This window comes from Rhinoderma darwinii, chromosome 5 (assembly GCF_050947455.1).
Source record: "Rhinoderma darwinii isolate aRhiDar2 chromosome 5, aRhiDar2.hap1, whole genome shotgun sequence".
Taxonomy (NCBI): Eukaryota; Metazoa; Chordata; class Amphibia; order Anura; family Rhinodermatidae; genus Rhinoderma; species Rhinoderma darwinii.
In genome coordinates this window covers 215,298,268-215,319,753 of record NC_134691.1, presented here as the reverse complement: position 1 = coordinate 215,319,753, position 21,486 = coordinate 215,298,268, and the positions used below count along the sequence as shown (strand labels likewise).

Sequence of the window (21,486 nt, the reverse complement as noted above, 5' to 3'; positions counted from 1 at the left end):
TAGATCAGCCATTTTTCAAAGAAATCATCTGGATTCGAACCCTCCACACGTTCCGGAAACCCCCACTAGGCGGACCTTGTTCCGTCTCAGCCGATTCTCCATATCATCTGTCTTTGCTAGTAAGGCAGCCACAGCCTGAGAATGAGCTTGTACATCCAGCCGTATATTAGGTATAGCATCCTCCATCTCTGAGACTCTCCCCTCCACCACCGTGGTGCGTTCCGCTACTTTTTGCAGGTCATTTCTAAGCAACAAAATGTCCTCCTTCAATCCACCCATCTGACACGATAAGGCAGTGAGGACCATGGAATTCTGTTTTACTGCAGCAAATATGTCCTTCAATGAGGGTTCCCCCCTCCTTTCTCCATCCTGCCCTCCAGCACCTGGCTGGTTCCGCATGGCACCGCACCCCTCCTCCTCCTCTTTCTCATCCTCACTCCTCGTGTCCCCTGCCGGAGGGGAATACCTTGATCCATATGAGTAGCCGCCAGCAGCCTGATTCCCTGCCGATGTTCCCTGTAGTGCAGCCGCACCCCCTGCTCTCGGCGTGCGAGCGAATTGCTCCAGCTTCTCTGCTGCATCCTGCCTGAGGCCTCTAGTCTGGCGGTCCTTCTCGCCATCGCGGGACTCGGGACTCGCCGGCGGAGATTTCTGCTTTTTGGAGCGGGTCATCATGGCCGGGCACTCTGACACCACCACCTCCAGTTCTAGGGAAGGCACTGGGGAGATATTTTTCCCCTAATTTCGCGGGTTATAAAGGGCTTACAGGATGGGACAGCAGGAGCTCCGGTCACACACATCCTCTCACATTCACCGCTTGGCCACGCCCCTCAGAAATGTCATATTTAATCGCGGGACAACCACTTTAAAGGGCTCGTCTAGTCTAGAATAACCTTTTTCATATCCCCTATTAGAAAATTCTACTTTTACAGAGGGGTTTCCTCTGTTCAGTATCCTAATATCTTGGCCTTAATGTAGTGTGGTTGCAAAGACCTTCTCATGCTCTGGAGGACATGTCCTGTCCATTGTTACACAGACAACCCAATGCTTTGAAGGAACACTATATGTAATTCTTAAAGGCTATGTAAACCTTTAAACACTTTTTTCTGTATACATAGAAGCTGTATCTTGCGCTCGAATCAGTCAGGTCAGCGGGACTGACGGCTTCGGTGATACGGAGACACCCAGGATCCACCTGTAATCGATCACATCTAAGTTTTATCAAATAAAATGTGATCAATAACAGGTGGATCCTGCGTGTCAGACAGCCGTCAGTCTCGCTGACCTGACAGATTCGGATTTTAACGCAAGATACAGCTTCTATATATCCAGGATACATAGAAGCTGTATCTCAAAAAGTAAACATTTATTAAATAAATATTTATCAAATAAAAAAACAATTAAAAAGTTACTTAAAACACCATAATACATTTATTAAAAAAAAAAGTGATGGCCGCCTAGTGTCATTCGCAGGCCGTCCGCAATCACGGACTGTGCACACAGAAAATCTGCATTTATTTCAATGTAGCTGGACCGCAATTGCGGACCGTAAAATTACATGTCCTGAGTTTTTGTTGTCCGTTATTGCGGCCCCCACACGGTCGGTGTAAACCACGGTCATGTGCATGGGCCCATAAAAATGAAAGGGTCCATAACTCGTAGTGGTTTTTGCGGATGAATTGCGGACGCAAATACATGTTAGTGCTGCAAAATTTCCTTACAAATTACAGAAGATCGCTGGAGGTCTTATCAGAGGGAAGCTTTGTAATCAGCTTATTGTCTAATAAGGAGGGACTGTAAAAAGTGGACAAGTATTCTGTAATAATTGTATTACATTATGGAATTACTATGTATACAATTTCCTAATCTAAAGAGATTCAAAAGGTGAAGAATGACTTAAAAATAAATGTATCACATATAGAAAATGACATTATTTAAAGTTTTGCTTTTCAGTTTGCACTCTTATTTTACATGTGATGTGGTTGTGAAAAGAGACGGGATATATTATTTTATGAGGTTGTATGGTAAAGCAGTGGTTTTTCCTTGCTGTAAGTTAGTGCTACTGGCACCGTTCATTAGTTTGTATAGCATAACTTTCAAGTATATTGGGTTTTGATTTAAAATGATGAAATTACCCCTGCATGTAAAACCACTACCTGATATCAGCGCAGAAAATCATTAGTTATTGTGCTGCGCTTCCTGTTTTATGTGCAGCTCTTAAAACTACAGTAAAAGATAATGTTCCATAAATAAAGGAGTGCTCAATAATGATTTCTCTAGCATATCTTGATATCTCTGTCTTTTCTCCAGAATGCTTCACTGGAGCGTTGTATTTTTCTACATGTCTACCATATTGAAAAGCTCATTAAACAAGATCGGTTAGTTTCCCTGACTAATAAAATGAGTAATATTCCTATTAAACAAGCACAGAATACTTAGTGAAGTAGAAACATTTTAGTCATTCTATTTGTATATATACAGTAGCAGTACAAAAGTATTTGAACCCCCATAGCATTTCTGAATTCCTGTATATATGTGACCTAATATGACTGGATCTTCACTTAAGCCATAAAAATAAAGATAACCTAATAAACTTCAAAATACCCCAAAGCATTTTATTCATTAATGGATCACACAATCAAGTGACGGGTGTTAACCGCCCACTTGACAGTCAATGACCTTATTTGCAAATCGGATACCAGAACTAACGGCACCGATATCTCCTCAACTGTGGGGGCTAGAAGAAAAAAATGAACGACAGAATCTGTGAGGCACCTGCAATCTAAGATGTCAGCTGCAGTATTTTGATAGGTGACCGTTTCTCTTTAAGTTGCTGGTGTGACCCATTTGAGCAAAGTGAACTTCAAATGTTAGTCAGATATCTTGACATTCTTTTGTAGAATTTGTATGTACAGTATAATCCAGAACACATAGTTATACCAATAATGGCATGACACCCTGGTTCTATGGCAGCACACATACTCAAAGCGTTATACTGCCATTGCCTTTTTTCATAGTAGCGCTAGTTTAAAATTAATCTGTCAAATTGAACATTCTGTCCTACTTATAGGCAGCAATTTATAGAGCAGGAGGAGCTGTATTTTATTAATTGAAATCTCACTGTAAGCCTATGAGTCCAGTGGGTGGAGTGGCTCAAAAATTGTCAGCTTTCCGTGTATGAGAGATAGCTGTCAACACTGAAGTCCCATCCACTGGACTTAGAGCCATAGAGTTAAATGGTAAAATTCAGCCACTAGTAGTAGTTTTAAGAGCTTATTTTCTAAGGATTTATTATTGTGTTAAATGTATAAATCCTATGCAGTAAGCTCCCCCTAGTGGTGCCTTCAGGCAGCCAGAATTTCATAATTTAACTTTATGGTTTTCTGAAGGGAAGAAAGGGATTTGGAGCTCTGTCTCTGATAAAATAGAGCTTCAGTCCTTATAGGGATATATTTTAAAAATAACCAGAACAGCGTTTTGCATCTAATTGGTTGAAAAAAAAAAAAAGGAAAAAGATAGGTACCGAAAAAGCTTGGTCTCATCTGTCAACAGGAATTTGCTTTTAGGAGTCTAAACAGGCAGTAGTAGAAACTGTATTGGCTTCCTACTTGCAGTCTTGCTATGTGCTCTATTCTTCAATTTCTCACAGTGCACGTATTGAAAATTAACGGTAGCCAGAGATCCACAGACTTTTAGACATTATTTTTTGTGTTCCTTGTGATTTCTTTGTAGGTTATATACTATTAATTGTCGAGACATGGCATCCATTTTTCAAACTGGGTTGGTGAAGACCAGCCTTTGGTACATGCCATAGGAGTCTGCTATAGATAATTTCTGACAACCTGGTTAAATAGTCTATAAAAATTATATAATCCAAAACCTTGCTCGATTTTATTAAAGTTTTCTGTGTACATGAGCTGGACACAATCATGGAAAACTGAGTCTAATGGTAACATTTAAAAGACAGAATTTTGTTTTGTTATAAGTAAGGTGGATAGTGTTCTCAATCTATTCCCATATATAGAATATTCCCTAAAAGGTTGCCACCGGTAATAATTTTTTACATGCATGGTTTTTCATTTCTTTATCGAAATATAATACTTTTGTCCAACACTGGTCTGTTGTCAATTTTTTAGTGTTGGTGAGTTGACCTTGAATTGATTATTAAATTGAATTTTATGGACCTATTTATTCCATAATTTTAGAACTTCAAAAATGTGTATGTCACACTATATCTAACTTTACCACATATCCGCTAAATAAATGTCAAACAGGCATGCTAAATTTTTATGTTTCTATAATGGTTATTGATAGTTTGTGTATCCACAATATAAGGAATGTACAATAAAAGTGAAACTCATCCAGAGGTCATCAGAAACATCTTAGGTTTGGTTATTAGTTGCTTTTGCTGCATCAAGTGGGCAATCGTTAGGTCACTGCCGTAAGTGAGGTACCATTACTGTTTTTTAGACCCTTGATCTTTAGTTGAAAATTATATATACGTAGAACCACAAGAAATCATTTATTTTTATGGTTTTATAACCATATAAGGGCCTGTTCACATCAGCGTTGCTTTACGTTGAGGATTTCCATCCGTTTGGGGGACCCCTCAACGGAAAGGTAAACTGAAAACCTTAGCTTCCGTTTGCATCACCATTGATCTCAATGGTGACGGAAACTTTGCTAATGGTTTCCGTTTGTCACCGATAAGGAATCAATAGCGCAGTCACAGTAAACACAACATTTTAAGGGCCTGTTCACGACTGCGCTATTGGTTCCGTCTAAAAAACTGAACCCTTTCACAACGGTGACAAATGGAAACCATTAGCAAAGTATCCGTCACCATTGAGATCAATGGTGATTCGAACGGAAGTTATGGTTTCCGTTTGCCTTTCGATGAGCGGTTCCCCTGACTGAAAACTCTGATGGAACCCCTAAATGGAAACCAACGCTGATATAAACACCGCCTAAGATGCTGTATAATATAGACTCCGTTGCAGGTTAGTCCATGGTACAACATAGCCAAGTGTTTTTAATAAAGCCATTCTCTTTGTTACTAGATTGTTGCTGTTCATCCTCAGTTTGGAAAATCTGCCTGTAAGCAATTTGTAACTGGAGGAAAAAAGGTAAGTTTAAGAATTTTTATTTATTTTATTGAATCTATTTGGTAAGGTAATCCACATGGCTCGAAGAAAAAAAAAATATTCTATGGGGTAGTTTAGGGAATTTTGTCTTTTCCATCTATCCCTTACTTCTGGTAATCTGCCACTATTATAATGATTTTCACAATTCTGATGTCACTTTTCTCTCATTTCACATTGCTTGCTTGTTTTGTTCACCACAAGGGGCAGCATGCTTACACTATGCCCCTGTATGCTGTTAGACTGTTAGAAATAAATTGGCTATAAAAGTAATTAATGAAGCCGTAATACTTGTATGCCAAGTTTCAGTATTCCTTATAAAATGTCCTGTCCTTCCATAGATCAACAGATGCTTTGAAAATGAAGGGTTTTTTCAGTTGTTAAAGCTGACCTGTTAAAGAAGCTCTGTCACCACATTATAAGTGCCCTATATTGTACATGATGTGATCGGCGCTGTAATGTAGATTACAGCAGTGTTCTTTATTTAGAAAAACGATCATTTTTTCACGGAGTTATGACCTATATTAGCTTTATGCTAATGACTTTCTTAATGGACAACTGGGCGTGTTTTACTTTTTGACCAAGTGGGCATTGTGGAGTGAAGTGTATGACGCTGACCAATCAGTGACCAATCCATGTCATACACTTCTCTTCATTCAATTACACAGCACATAGTAATCTTACTAGATCACTATGTGCAGCCAAATACTCACACACTAACGTTACTGTAGTGTCCTTAGAGTTAATAGACATTACCTCCAGCCAGGACTTGATATCTATTCAGAATCCTGACACTTCGGTAACGTTTCTGTGAGGTTTACAGCAAGGCAAGCGTAATCTCGTTTTAAATGACCGTTTACAGTGTAATCTCGCAAGATTATGCTTGCCTTGCTGTAAATCTCACAGAAACGTTACCGAAGTGTCAGGATTCTGAATAGACATCACGTCCTGGCTGGAGGTAATGTCTATTAACTCTCAGGACACTGCAGTAACGTTGGTGTATGTGGCTGCACATAGTGATATAGCTATATCACTATGTGCTGTGTAAATGAATGGGGAGAAGTGTATGACGCTGATTCGTCAGCGTCATACACTTCTCTCCACAACGGCCACTTGGCGAAAAAGTAAAACACGCCCAGTTGTCCATTAAGAAAGTCATTAGCATAAATCTAATATAGGTCATAACTCCGTCAAAATTGACAGTTTTTCGAAATAAAAAAACCACTGCTGTAATCTACATTACAGCGCCGATCACATCATGTACAAGATAGGGCACTTATAATGTGGTGACAGAGCATCTCTAAGCATTACTTAAAAGGTTTAGAAGTCTGGAGTACTGAAGAGTGAGCCATCAGGCTACATGCACACTTTGCTTAATTTGGTGTAGAAAATCTGCATCAAAACTACATGTAAACGCAGGTATTTCGCATGTAAACTCCACACATAATGGTGTGTTTCTGTTGCGTTGTTAGGTAGGTGCAGTTTTTACATATTGATGCGGAAATAGGTGCAGTTACAATTCACAGGTGGAAACGCAAGAAAAATTGACATTCTACGGTTATTAAAATATGCACCGCAGGTCAATATACGTGCGGGGAAATTCCATAACGTGTAGATGAGATGACTTGTGTTTTCATTTACTTTGCTGATACTGTATTACACTGCGGATTTGCTGCAGGTAAATCCGCGCGGCAAATCCACACGTATTAGGTATCATGCGTATTTGGCCTCAGGGAGCTCCACTGATGGTTTTCACACTGCATGGGACTGAGTAGTCTGCAGAAGACAAACACTGCAAAAATAACACTGCACAAAATAAGTACAATGCAATAACAAAAAGTTGATTCAAAGGTGTTTATAGCCTTAAAGAGGCTCTGTCACGAGATTTTGCAACCCCTATCTGCTATTGCAGCAGATCGGCGCTGCAATGTAGATTACAGTAACGTTTTTATTATTAAAAAACGAGCATTTTTGGCCAAGTTATGACCATTTTTGTAGTTATGCAAATGAGGCTTGCAAAAGTCCAAGTGGGTGTGTATTATGTGTTACATCGGGGCGTTTTTAATACTTTTACTAGCTGGGCGTTCTGATGAGAAGTATCATCCACTTCTCTTCAGAACGCCCAGCTTCTGCCTGATCACGCTGTGACGTCACTCACAGGTCCTGCATCGTGTCAGACGAGCGAGGACACATCGGCACCAGAGGCTACAGTTGATTCTGCAGCAGCATCAGCGTTTGCAGGTAAGTAGCTACATCGACTTACCTGCTAACGCCGATGCTGCTGCAGAATCAACTGCAGCCTCTGTTGCCGATGTGTCCGACACGATGCAGGACCTGTGAGTGACGTCACAGATCTGCACTGCCAGAAGCTGGGCGTTCTGAAGAGAAGTGGATGATACTTCTCGTCAGAGCGCCCAGCTAGTAAAAGTATTACAAACGCCCCGATGTACGCACATAATACACGCCCACTTGGACTTTTACTTTTAAACACACCCACTTGGACTTTTGCAAGCCTCATTTGCATAACTACAAAAATGGTCATAACTTGGCCAAAAATGCTCGTTTTTTTAAAATAAAAACGTCACTGTAATCTACATTGCAGCGCCTATCTGCTGCAATAGCAGATAGGGGTTGCAAAATCTGGTGACAGAGCCTCTTTAAATGAAATTAATCCTGTGGAAGCCCTCCCGATCCTAGAGATCCCATGTTTCCTTTAAGAATTGAGTTGTAGATTGATTTGGGTAATCAATCATCATCCAATGACCGATCCTAAAATCCAGCCTTGTCACCTCCACCAAACATGGAGCAAGGTAGCGCCCTAGCCACATTCCCTAAAGTAGAGAGACCTACAAGATGAAGCATACAGTGAAGGAAATAAGTATTTGATCCCTTGCTGATTTTGTAAGTTTGCCCACTGTCAAAGACATGAACAGTCTAGAATTTTTAGGCTAGGTTAATTTTACCAGTGAGAGATAGATTATTTAAAAAAAAAAAAGAAAATCACATAGTCAAAATTATATATATTTATTTGCATTGTGCACAGAGAAATAAGTATTTGATCCCCTACCAACCATTAAAAGTTCAGCCTCCTCCAGACCAGTTACACGCTCCAAATCAACTTGGTGCCTGCATTAAAGACAGCTGTCTTACATGGTCACCTGTATAAAAGACTCCTGTCCACAGACTCAATTAATCAGTCTGACTCTAACCTCTACAACATGGGCAAGACCAAAGAGCTTTCTAAGGATGTCAGGGACAAGATCATAGACCTGCACAAAACTGGAATGGGCTACAAAACCATAAGTAAGACGCTGGGTGAGGGGATACCTGTTGGTGCCATAGTAAGAAAATGGAAGACATACAAAATGCCTGTCAATCGACATCGATCTGGGGCTCCATGCAAAATCTCACTTCGTGGGGTATCCTTGATCCTGAGGAAGGTGAGAGCTCAGCCGAAAACTATACGGGGGGAACTTGTTAATGATCTCAAGGCAGCTGGGACCACAGTCACCAAGAAAACCATTGGTAACACATTACGCCGTAATGGATTAAAATCCTGCAGTGCCCTCAAGGTCCCCCTGCTCAAGAAGGCACATGTACAGGCCCGTCTGAAGTTTGCAAATGAACATCTGGATGATTCTGAGAGTGATTGGGAGAAAGTGCTGTGGTCAGATGAGACTAAAATTGAGCTCTTTGGCATTAACTCAATTCGCCGTGTTTGGAGGAAGAGAAATGCTGCCTATGACCCAAAGAACACCGTCCCCACTGTCAAGCATGGAGGTGGAAACATTATGTTTTGGGGGTGTTTCTCTACTAAGGGCACAGGACTACTTCACCGCATCAATGGGAGAATGGATGGAGCCATGTACCATCAAATCCTGAGTGACAACCTCCTTCCCTCCGCCAGGACATTAAAAATGGCTCGTGGCTGGGTCTTCCAGCACGACAATGACCCGAAACATACAGCCAAGGCAACAAAGGAGTGGCTCAAAAAGAAGCACATTAAGGTCATGGAGTGGCCTAGCCAGTCTCCAGACCTTAATCCCATCGGAAACTTATGGAGGGAGCTAAAGATCCGAGTTGCCAAGCGACAGCCTCGAAATCTTAATGATTTACAGATGATCTGCAAAGAGGAGTGGGCCAAAATTCCATCTAACATGTGTGCAAACCTCATCATCAACTACAAAAAAGTCTGACTGCTGTGCTTGCCAACAAGGGTTTTGCCACTAAGTATTAAGTCATGTTTGCCAAAGGGATCAAGTACTTATTTCTCACAATGCAAATAAATATATATAATTTTGACTATGTGATTTTCTGTTTTTTTTTTTTTTTTATATAATCTCTCTCTCACTGGTAAAATTAACCTAGCCTAAAAATTCTAGACTGTTCAGGTCTTTGACAGTGGGCAAACTTACAAAAGCAGCAAGGGATCAAATACTTATTTCCTTCACTGTATATACCAGCAAAATAAAACATTATACCCTACACACACCCAGGAGGTGTTAAAGGACGATTTTCATTACATTATGTAATGCCATATTGCTGGGATTTTGCTGACCTCTGGGACCCCCGAAGATCTTGAGAGCAAAGGGGCAAAAGCCTTTTTTTTATCCTTCAGAAGCTCTCCCGGCCATTTGCTGTTCAGGGAATTGTAGCCTATCTACATTCTAGTGAATGTGGCTGTGCTGCAGTTCACTACGCAGCGTAAAAAAAGAGTAACCATGCTAAACTAGCACTGTGGCCCCTTCATTCTGAGGATCATGGGGTGCCAAAATATGGCATCACTTGTAATATTGGGAAAACCCATTTTAAGTGCGTTTTCTCTGTTTCTGTGACAAAAGTCCAATCACAACAAAGTGGACACAGATGTATCAAAAGTTTCTATTCACCTTGTTCCTTTTTATAAGGCTTTTTATGGTTTTAAGTTCTAAAAAAAGAAAAACAATCGTGTTGTCTTATGATCATTCATAATTCTGATTACCAGCAATGCACAGTCAATCAGAGACCACACAGAAATGGTTAAAAAGTTTGAGAGCCATGTTGACTTTGAGAGAGAGAGAATTGGTGCTGCAGCAGGCTGTGGAAAAATTCACAGCCCATGTTAACCCTTTCACGCCGCAGCCCTTTTTCAGATTTTCATTTTCGTTTTTCCCTCCCCACATTCCAAAGGCCATAACGCCTTTATTTTTCCATCGATATAGTACTATGAGGGCTTGATTTTTGCGGGACAAGTTGTAGTTTTTCGGAGCACCATTTATTGTGCCATATAATATACTAGGAAATGGGGAAAAAATTATTTGTGGGGTAGAAAATGAAAAAAACTGTGATTCCTCCATGGTTTTTTGCGCGCCATTTTTACGGAATTCACTGTACAAATAAAACAACATATTCATTTTATTCTATAGGTCAATACGATTACGCCGATACCAAATATGTGTAGGTTTTTCTTTATTTTACTACTTTTACAAGTAAAAACTTAAGTGTAAAAAAGAAAATGTATTTTGTTTCGCCAAATTCCGAGAGCCGTAACGTCTTTATTTTTCCGTCGATTAAGTGGTATAAGGGCTTATTTTTTGCGGGATAAGCTGTAGTTTTTAATAATACCATTTTGGTGTAAATGTGACGGTTTGATCACTTTTTATTTCATTTTTTTGTGGGTGAACAAAAAATAGAGATTCTGGCGTTTACAATTTTTTTTTTACGGCGTTCACCGTGCGGGTTAAATAATGATATATTGTGATAGTTCAGACTTTTACGGACGCGGCGATACCAATTATGTTTATTTATTACATTTTTTACTATGCTCTAGGGGGAAAATGGGAAAAGGGGGGTTTTTTGAACTTGTAATATTTATTTATTTTTTACACAAAAAAAAAAAACTTTAACTCATTGTTACATTTTTTATTAGTCCCCCTAGGGGACTTCAACCAGCGAACCTGTATTGCAGTATATCGTGATTCTGACAGTCTCCTATGAAGCCCTGCCGGAGGCAGAGCTTCATAGGAGTACCAAGATGGCGGACCTGGGGGACTTCGTCAGACCCCCTGGCAGCCGTGTGAACCAGCGGCTCCCCCCGATCTCGCCGCGGGGAGGGGGCGTTGAGACGTTACAGGGGGTCGCCCCCCTGTTTTTAGTAATTTAAATGCCGCAATCTCTATTGAACGCGGCATTTAACGGGTTAAACAAGCGGGATCGCGCTAAAGCTCGATCCCGCTCGTAACCCGGAAGTGTCGGCTGTAACACACAGCCGACACACTCGCTCTATGGAGTGGACTTAGCCCGTGAGCCCGCTCCATATTCCCCCACCCTGCGTGCGCCTTATATATACGGCGGATGTCGGGAAGGGGTTAAAGAGAGAAAGCATTTTTAATATCATATAGACTTGTTAGATTTCAAAGAGGGTAGAATTTACAGTAAGAACGGTGAATTTATGGAATAGCCTACCGCAGGAGCTGGTCACAGCAGGGACAGTAGATGGCTTTAAAAAAGGGTTAGATAATTTCCTAGAACAAAAAAATATTAGCTCCTATGTGTAGAAATTTTTCCTTCCCTTTTCCCTTCCCTTGGTTGAACTTGATGGACATGTGTCTTTTTTCAGCCGTACTTACTATGTAACTATGTAACTAATTTAACAGAAAAGATCAAGGTTATCATGACCTAGACACTGAATTATCCTCCTCTGATTATGACCGCGATAATTCTCGTCATGTCACTAACAGAGGGGGGAATCGGGGGAGATCTCGATACCCCAATGGTAATATCAGAGGAAGAAGTAGAGGAAAACGTGGCTCCAACTCTTCTTATAGGGGTGATTTTTTCCAACTCTTTTAATAGGGGTGATTTTTTAGCACAAGGCCCACTAGTGTTGGATTATCTGCTACGGGGACGAAAAGAAAACTAGTAAAAGGCACCCATGATGATGAACTAAAAGTCCTAAATTTATCCCAGAAAAAATTAACAGAGGGAGAATTATGTTTATTGAAACGTGGACTCTCTTTTGTACCTACACCATCTTTTGACCTGTTTTCATGGGTTAAGGATCTACAATTGTTTGAGTGTAAGCTCAAGTGGAAAAAATTATTTAAACTTAATGACAGATGTAGATGTACCGAATTGGGTTTGGATGAGGAAGATATGCCATTGTTGAGAACAATGGGGGGTCTGTTGGACGAAGAGATTAGGGTTTTAGGTGAGGGTCCCTTTACCAATTTAACTCTTCCGTCAACAAGAAACCCTCCAATAAATGACAACACACCCATAGATACATTTCTCAAGGTAGTCGTTGATCAATTGACCCATTTACATTCTAAGGGTAAAGTGAACAATATTACACCTGGAGAAGTGGAAAGTCTGAAGCTCCTTGAAAAGGATGAATCTATTTTTATCAAGACATCCGATAAGGGTGGTAATGTGGTCGTTATGGATCGCCAGACCTATATTGGTAAGTGCCTTGCGATCCTTGACGACGGCGGTTGTTATGAAATCCTGTCTAATAGCCCAATTAAATCCTATAAAGAGGAATTGAATAGTTTGTTGTCACATGCCAGGTTAGAGGGTATCATTGATCAGAGAGAGTTCAAGTTTCTACTTCCAGAGTTCCCGGTCATGGCAACATTTTATAGTCTACCAAGGGTGCACAAGGGCCTAGTGCCACTGAAAGGGCGGACTATTGTAGCAGGCATTGATAGTGTTACACAGAATGCTAGCTTATATGTTGACCAGATTCTCCGTCCATTTGTGGTGACCCTTCCGTCCTATGTGAGGGATACAATGGATGTTCTTAAACAATTAGAGGGCATCCAGCTTGATGAGGATGTACTCTTGGGAAGTCTGGACGTGGAAGCCCAGTAGAATACCAGGGATGTGACTCAGTGAGGTACTTCTTGAAAATGAGGAGTACTCCATTTACAAATCATAATGAGTTCATCATGAGGTTGCTTCAATTTGTATTAGGACGAAATTCTTTCACAATCAATGGTAAGTTTTTTCACCAGCTTAGAGGTGTGGCAATGGGAAGTCCCTGTGCTCCAACCTTTGCCAATCCCTATCTGGGCTGGTGGGAGAAAGAAATTGTCTTCCAGAAAGCAATGGAAACTTGGACATCAAGTGTGATCCTCTGGCTTAGATTCATTGACTATATTCTCATATTATGGAATGGTTCACGAGCAAAGTTTAGAGAATTTGTAGAGGTATTGAATGTCAATGACATTGGCCTCTTCTTCACCTCTGAAATACATTTGGATAAAATTAAATTTTTTGATCTGTCTATAAGCAAATCAGTGTCAGGAAGAGTGAACACACATATCTATAGGAAACCAACAGCTACTAATACCCTACTAAGGTGGGATATCTGGCATCCGAGACCACTCAAAAAGAGGATTCTGAAAGGACAATATTTGCGAGCTCGCAGAAATTGCACCGATATGTCTGACTATCAGAACGCAGGCTCCGACTTGAAAACAAGGTTTGGTCGAAGGGGATATCCAGATTGGGTTCTCAAAAATGCATATCAACATGCCCTATCAGTGGATAGGGATGAGCTTCTCAATCCAAGGATGAAAGAGACTGGCGAGACAGCCCTTAGAATCATAGGGACCTATGATTCACAACCTGGATGCCTAATCTCCCCATTGGTACATATAGCTGTGGTACCTGCAAAGCGTGTAGATCAATTCTAACAAGTAAATCATATTGTAGTACCACATCAGGTCGTTCTTGCAAGAATTCTGATTTCATCAATTGTAAGACCCAAGGTGTCATATATTTGATGACATGCAGCTGCGGGATACAATATGTGGGTAAAACCATTTGTGAATTTCGCAGACGTAGCAGAGATCACATCAAGGACACGGCTAAACGAGCTGATACTCCGATCGCACACCCTATTTGGAAATGTCATCAGGGTAACTCTGACCATTTCAAATTCCAGGGTATTGAATGGGTACATCCTCATCCTAGAGGGGGTAACTGGGATAAACGTTTGCTTCAGCGAGAGGCAAGGTGGATATTTTTGTTACAGATGGTTAAACCTGGAGGTCTCAATGATAACATCTTCTATACTTGTTTCTTATGAGGTGGAGCTGACATTGACTCATATATAGTTTTGTTTTCACTGTCAGAATTAACTGTCTTTTTATTACCTCTCATAGTTATCATTACAATGTGCTTCTCCTATATATACACGCCATTATTAGGAATTATAGCCGCTTGATGATTCCCATAGCTTTTTGACAGTAAGTGTCTTTTAAAAATGCCCGGGGAGGAGTGTTTTGGTCGAGCACATGAGTGGGCAGGGTGTCTGATGACGTGGCACGTTCTGATTGGGTGTTTGAAATAATCGTCCAGCCTCCCAAATGGCAGGGTGAAAAGCTTAACCCCTTTAGGACACAGCCTGTTTTGGCCTTGTGGACACTTGTGTCACTTTATGTGGTAATAACTCCGGAATTCTTTTACCTATCCAAGCGATTCTGAGATTGTTTTCTCGTGACATATTGTACTTTATGTTAGTGAAAAAATTTGGTCGATAAATTCAATATTTATTTGTGAAAAACTTCAAATTTTAGCAAAAATTTGCACAAATTTGCATTTTTCTAAATTTAAATGTATTTGCTTGTAAAACAGATAGTAATACCACACAAAATAGTTACTAGTTAACATCCCACATATGTCTACTTTATGTTTGCATCATTTTTTTTCACGTACTTTTATTTTTATAGAACGTTACGAGGCTTAGAACTTTAGCAGCAATTTCTCATATTTTCAATAAAATTTCAATAGGCCATTTTTTCACGCACCAGTTCAGTACTGAAGTGGCTTTGAGGGCCTTATATATTAAAAAGTCCCCATAAATCACCCCATTTTGAAAACTGCACCCCTCAAGGTATTCAAAACCACATTTAGAAAGTATTTTAACCCTTTAGGCGTTTCACAGGAATTAAGGCAATGTAGAGGTGAAATTTACAAATTTCATTTTTTTTGCCGAAATTCATTTTGACCCCACAGTTTTTTTTTGCAGAATTTAGTGGAATTAGTCTGTGAAGATGAAAATCACCTATTTTTCTGTGGAAACATAGAATTTTTTCATTTTTACAAGGAATAAAGGAGAAAAAGCCGCCCAACATCTTTAAAGCAATTTCTCCTGATTACGCCAATACCCCATATGTGGTCGTAAACTGATGTTTGGACCCACAGCAGGGCTCAGGAGGGAAGGAGTGCCTTTTGGATTTTGGAGCGCATTTTGCTGGATTGGTTTTCAGTGCCATATCGGGTTTGCAACGCCCCGGAGGGACCAAAACAGTGGAAACCCCCCTAAAGTGACCCTATTTTGGAATCTACACCCCTGAAGGAATTTTTCTAGGGGTATAGTGAGCATTTTGGCCCCTCAGGATCTTTTTTAGAGCTAAGGTGACCAAAAAACAGCGATTTTGGCGCTTTAAATTCTTTATTTATTACAGCGTTCACCGTGCGCAATAAATTACATTTTAATTTATTCTGCCGGTCGGTACGATTACGCCGATACCATATGTGTATAGTTTTTTTTAACGTTTTGCAGCGTTTGCACAATAAAATGATGTTTCTATAAAATAATTTATTTTTTGAGACACGCTATTCTGAGCCGTAACTTTTTTATTTTTTCGTCAAAAAAGCTGTGGGAGGTCTTGTTTTTTGCGGGACGGGTTGTAGTTTTTATTGGTACCATTTTGGGGTAAATGCGACTTTTTGATCACTTTTTATTCTATATCTTGGGAGGGGTGGTGACCAAAAAATAGCGATGCTGACCGTTTTCCGTTTATTTTGTTTGCGGCGTTCACCATGCGGAAAAATGAACATTATAGTTTCATAGTTTGGGTCGTTACGAACACGGTGATATCAAATATGTGTACTTTTTTTTTTAACGGTTTCATTTTTTCCCCTATAATAAATGACTTATTATAGGAAAACGAAACCTTTTATTTTTACACTTTTATAAAACATTTTTATTAACTTTTTTTTACTTTTTACACTTTATTTTTGTTACCTGGAGCTCTGATCGCTGCTAGAATACATTACACTACCTAGGTAGTGTAACGTATTCCAACTGTCAGTGTGACGTCACAGTCACTCGGACAGTTGATCTACGAGGATCAGCAGAGGCTGATCCTCATAGGCTGACATACATGGCAGACCCGAAGGCCGTTGTCTGGCCTCCTGGTGCCATCACAAGCATCAGAAGCCCCCACGATTGCATGGGGGCTGCTGATGCGCTACAAACCCGCTACATGCGGAGATCGCAATCGAGCCCCGCATGTAACGGGTTAATTGCCGAAATCAGCGGCGATGAGCTGCTGATTGGCAACACTCGAGTGTCAGCTGGTGGGGACAGCTGATCTCCAAGTTCCCGATGCACACCTTGTCGCCGACAGTGTGCATCGGGAACGACACAGTGACTTCCTGTCACTCTGACAGGAAGCCTATCAGGACCAGCCGAAGGTTGGTCCTGATGGGCTTCCGTCCATGGCAGACCCGGAAGCCATTGTTTGGCTTCCGTTTGCCATACTAACTATCGGCAGACCCCGTGATTTCGTACCGGGGTCTGCCGATATGCTAGAAACCCCTAAAATTCGGCGATTGCAACCGATCGCCGAATTTAAGGGGTTAATTCGCCAAAATCAGCGGCAAAGGACCGCTGGCCGGCAACAAGAGGGGAGTGGCAGCTGTCGGCGACAGCTGACCTCCCGGTTCCCGGTGCACACTGTCGCCGACAGTGTGCACGGGGAAAAACTCAGTAACTGTACGTCCTCGTGCAGGAAGTAACCTCCCGCAATGACGGACAGTTACGTCCTCGTGCGGATAGGGTTAAATAGCTGGCGTTCTGTTGCATCGCTGCGATTAGATACCAGAACCGTGCTGTTAGGAGAAAAGCTCTAGCAGACACATGGCGGAAAGACAGTACTGCACAAAAAACGGATGTGCTAATCTGCCCTGTCTCAATATACATGCCTCTGAAGAAACGTTCTATATAAAACAAGGACGTGGAAACGCGTTAGTTCAGTGTGAATGCACACTCTTGTTATCAGGTGGACAATATTTATCTGGTGTGAATGCACCCTATCAATATAGGTGTTACGCTGCTACTGAGGAGTGTGAATACACACTACCTGCATGTGCTGATGCTCATCTCAGTGATAAAGTACTCTGTGTTGTAGATATTGCTGACTAGTGTGAATGCACACTTAATATACCCTATTTAGTTAGTGTGAATGCATACTTGGTATATTATATACATGTAGTGTGAATGCACACGTTTGTTTAAATATACAGTCCCTTGCTAGTGTGAATGCACACTACTGATGGAGGTGCTGCACTGTTTGTCATGGGTGTTCGGGTATGTGCACACACACTAATTACGTCCGTAATTGACGGACGTATTTCGGCCGCAAGTACCGGACCGAACACAGTGCAGGGAGCCGGGCTCCTAGCATCATACTTATGTACGATGCTAGGAGTCCCTGCCTCGCTGCAGGACAACTGTCCCGTACTGTAATCATGTTTTCAGTACGGGACAGTAGTTCCACGGGGAGGCAGGGACTCCTAGAGTCGTACATAAGTATGATGCTAGGAGCCCGGCTCCCTGCACTGTGTTCGGTCCGGGACTTGCGGCCGAAATACGTCCGTCAATTACGGACGTAATTAATGTGTGTGCACATACCCTTAATGCACAGGGAATGTAGGTGCTGTGGCTCATTTCAGTGTGAATGCACACTGTGTCGCAGGTGCTGCGTTTTTACTACTGAGTGTTCATACACACTCTGCTGCTAGGTATCAGATCTTTACTCAGTGTGAATGCACACTTTGCTATTTAGTTCAGGTAGGGACAGAATTTATATGTTTTTACTAGATATTTTGAGTAGTTTCATTACAATTTAAACTAATCTATTGGCACACTTATCTCGTCTTACCTACCTGGTTAGCCTGGTATCTATAGAAATTATTGGCTGGAATAGCCCATTTTAAAGAGTAAATAAAAATATTTTTTAAGCGTTCTTGTCTAGGCGATATCTTTTGTCTGATGATCATGAAACATTTCAACTGCTACAGAACAGAATAAAATAGTATTTTTATGGATTTGTGTGATTTTAGTTTTCTTGTTTTTTAAGAAAATAAAAATCAATATGCTGACAACCTTTGTGCTAATAGATTTATTATTCAGCCAGTTTTAGCTTAAGTCTGAAATTTGATTGCAACTTGTCATCTGTACGAGACCAAAAAAAAACTACATAACGCTAGTTAGAATCTTTTGTCAAAGGAGTCACACACTTAGGCCCCATGCACACGTTCCCGTAATCATAGTCCGTCATTACGGGACTGCCACAGACAGCCACCCGCATTTGCGGGCTGTGCTCCCACATAAAGGAGGGGAGCGCGGTCCGTAAAAAGCAAAAAATAGGACATGTCCTATCTTTTGCGCACCCTTTCTTCGGCACAGACACCTTCCCGTGAATATACGGGATGATGTCCATCGGCAATAGAAATTAATGGGTCTGTAATTACGGAAGAAATCTACAGTCATGTGCATGGGGCATTACATAGTTTGTACAGTTGAAAAAAGACCTATCCATCAAGTTCAACCAGGGTAAGTTTAATAACAGGTCAACACCCGTATGTTACTGGGATCCAAGTTTTTAAATGTGCTGTGTTCTTACAGTGCCGAAATAGCCATATATTTGACCCTTTATTAGAGTTAGTGCATTCTCCAGTGTCATCTCTACCTTATGTAACAATCTTCAGACAGCAACTCCTAAGATTAGCTAAGTATGTGGAAATCATTGTGGTCCAAATATTTTAAAAGGATTTTCTGGGATTAGAAAAGAAGACCTACAGTATGTTCATCATTTTCAACCACGGGAAGAGAGAGGGTTTCAATAAAGGGAAGGGGTAGGAGTAAATTTTAGAAGTATTTTTTTTTCCCTATTGATCTAGAGCAGACATGGGCAAACTACGGCCCGCGGGCCACATACGGCCCGTTAGGCTTTTTAATCCGGCCCGCCGAACTTGTCCAAATCATAGTAAAAACCTCCTTTTTTTTCCCCTTTCCCTGCAATGCCCACGTTTTCCCAATAGATGGCGCACTCAAAACACATTGACCGTTGTTAACGCCGAAGGACGGATATATCCGTCCTCAGCAGCTGCTAGTTCGCGCAGGAGGACGGATATATCCGTCCTGTGATGGCGCGGGTACTGCCAGTGTACCCACGCGATCAGCGGCAGGAGCACGGCTGTTATACACAGCCTGGCTCCTGCTGCAACTGCCGGAATCGAAGCGCGCTCCGATTCCGGCAGTTTAACCCATTAAATGCCGCTGTCAATAGTGACAGCGGCATCTAATGTGTTTGACAGAGGGAGGGAGCTCCCTCTGTCACCCGATCGGCGCCCCCGCAAACAAATCGCGGGTCGCCGTCGGGTTTCCATGACAGCCGGGGGTCTAACAAAGACCCCCAGGTCTGTCTTCCGCAACTGCCTGTTTGGCGATGCCGGAGGCATGACCTAACAGGTTGCCTGTCAGTTTTACACTGACAGGCAATAATGCTTTGGTATACTAAGTATACCAAAGCATTATATATGCGATCGGCACATCGCATAGTGAAGTCCCCTGGTGGGACTTAAAAAAAAAATGTCAATCAGTTAAATAAAGTTTGTTGAAAAAAAATAAAATAATTACAGTCAAAATCAAATAAAACTACTTTTTTTGCCCAAAAAGTGGTTTTATTCAGTAAAAGTGTCAAAACAAATAACACATACACATATATGGTATCCCCGCGATCATAACAACTTGACCAATAAAATGAACACATTAATGAAACCGCCGGATGTACGGCGTCCAAAAAACCCGCAAAAAACAACGGCAAAATTCTCTCTTTTCTCCCATTCCCCCCATAAAAAATAAAATAAAAGTTAATCTATAAGTCCTATGTACCCCAAAATAGTACTAATGAAAACTACGCATTGGCCCGCAAAAATCAAGCCCACATACGGTCACATCGACGGAAAAATAAAAAAATGACGGCTCTTGGAACGCGGCGATGCAAAAACAAGTAATTTTTTTCTAAAAGGGTTTTTATTGTGCAAACATAGGAAAACATATAAAACCTTTACATATTTGGTATCCCCGTAATCGTGCCGACCCGTAGAATAAAGGTAACATGTTATTCACGCTGCATAGTAAATGGCGTAAATTTATAACGTGAAAATTAATGCTGGAATAGCTGCTTATTTTCAATTCTCTCCTAAAATAAAGTTAATAAAAGTTAATCAATATATTGTAAGCATCTAAAAATGGTGCAATTACAAAATACAACTCGTCCCGCAAAAAACAAGCCCTTATACGGCTATGTCGACGTAATAAAGAAAAAAAAGTTACGACTCTTGGAATGCGACCATGAAAAAACAAAAAATAATCCTTGGTCATTAACGTGCAAAATGGCCCGGTCATTAAGGGGTTAATGTGGCGCGTATTTCTCTTTATTTCACTTTAATTTTCACTTCGTTTCACGTCACCATTAAGCCCTTCGGTTTTCAAAGAGTACAATATCAGCCGTCACTTTGCCACGAAGCATGCAAACTATGCTAGCAAGCAGTCAACACAAGAACGGGCGGCTACTGCTCAGAGGTTGGCAGCTAATTTACAGAGTCAACAGAACTTTTTTCTTGATAAATCACAGTGCGTATGTTATTTTAATCTATTTACATTTCCTTCTCCCAGTATCTGCGAAATAGTATGTAAATGCCATATCTTGCATATTCCTTGAGACAAATTTATTAACTGATAAGGGCTATTTTTCACATTTGAAAGACAGTTAATAAATTGGGTTGTAGTGTTCTTACTGTGCTATGAGGTTTGCACACACTACATTTAATGCTTTAGTATATCCGGCCCAAACACTTCCTCCAAATGCTCCTGGCCCGGCCCCTCTGTCAAATTTTAGAACCCATTGTGGCCCGCGAGTCAAAAAGTTTGCCCACCCCTGATCTAGAGGAAGAAAAAAACCAAAACAGAAGACGTGAGCTCATCTGCCGTAAAAGGGAAACCTTTGCCTCCTGAACCAAGAGGGGAGATCAAGACTAGACTCAACAAGGGCTGGATCAACATTTATACAAGAATTAGATAAATATACTTATACAAGTTAATCATGTCCCCCCCCCCCCCCCTTAAATGTCTCTTCTCAAGACTAAGGGTCCTTTTACACAGCCCGAAGTGTGCAGTGTAAACGAGCGCCGTTCGTCGAGACATCTAATTATAGGGACAAGCGATCTATACTACGATAGTTTGTCCTCATACATTTCCATCATGTCGGCAGCACATATCCCT

General features: G+C 41.0%; 1 protein-coding gene across 3 annotated transcripts in view; it reads left to right on the top strand.

The window, feature by feature from the left end:
• VPS41 (VPS41 subunit of HOPS complex) overlaps window positions 1-21,486 on the top strand; it is a 299,363-nt gene that overhangs the window by 132,173 nt on the left and 145,704 nt on the right. For all 3 annotated transcript variants that reach the window (XM_075826930.1, XM_075826929.1, XM_075826932.1), the window contains one exon: window positions 5,061-5,126. In XM_075826930.1, the coding sequence (XP_075683045.1) occupies window positions 5,061-5,126 (66 nt within the window). The remainder of the gene's footprint in view (window positions 1-5,060; window positions 5,127-21,486) is intronic.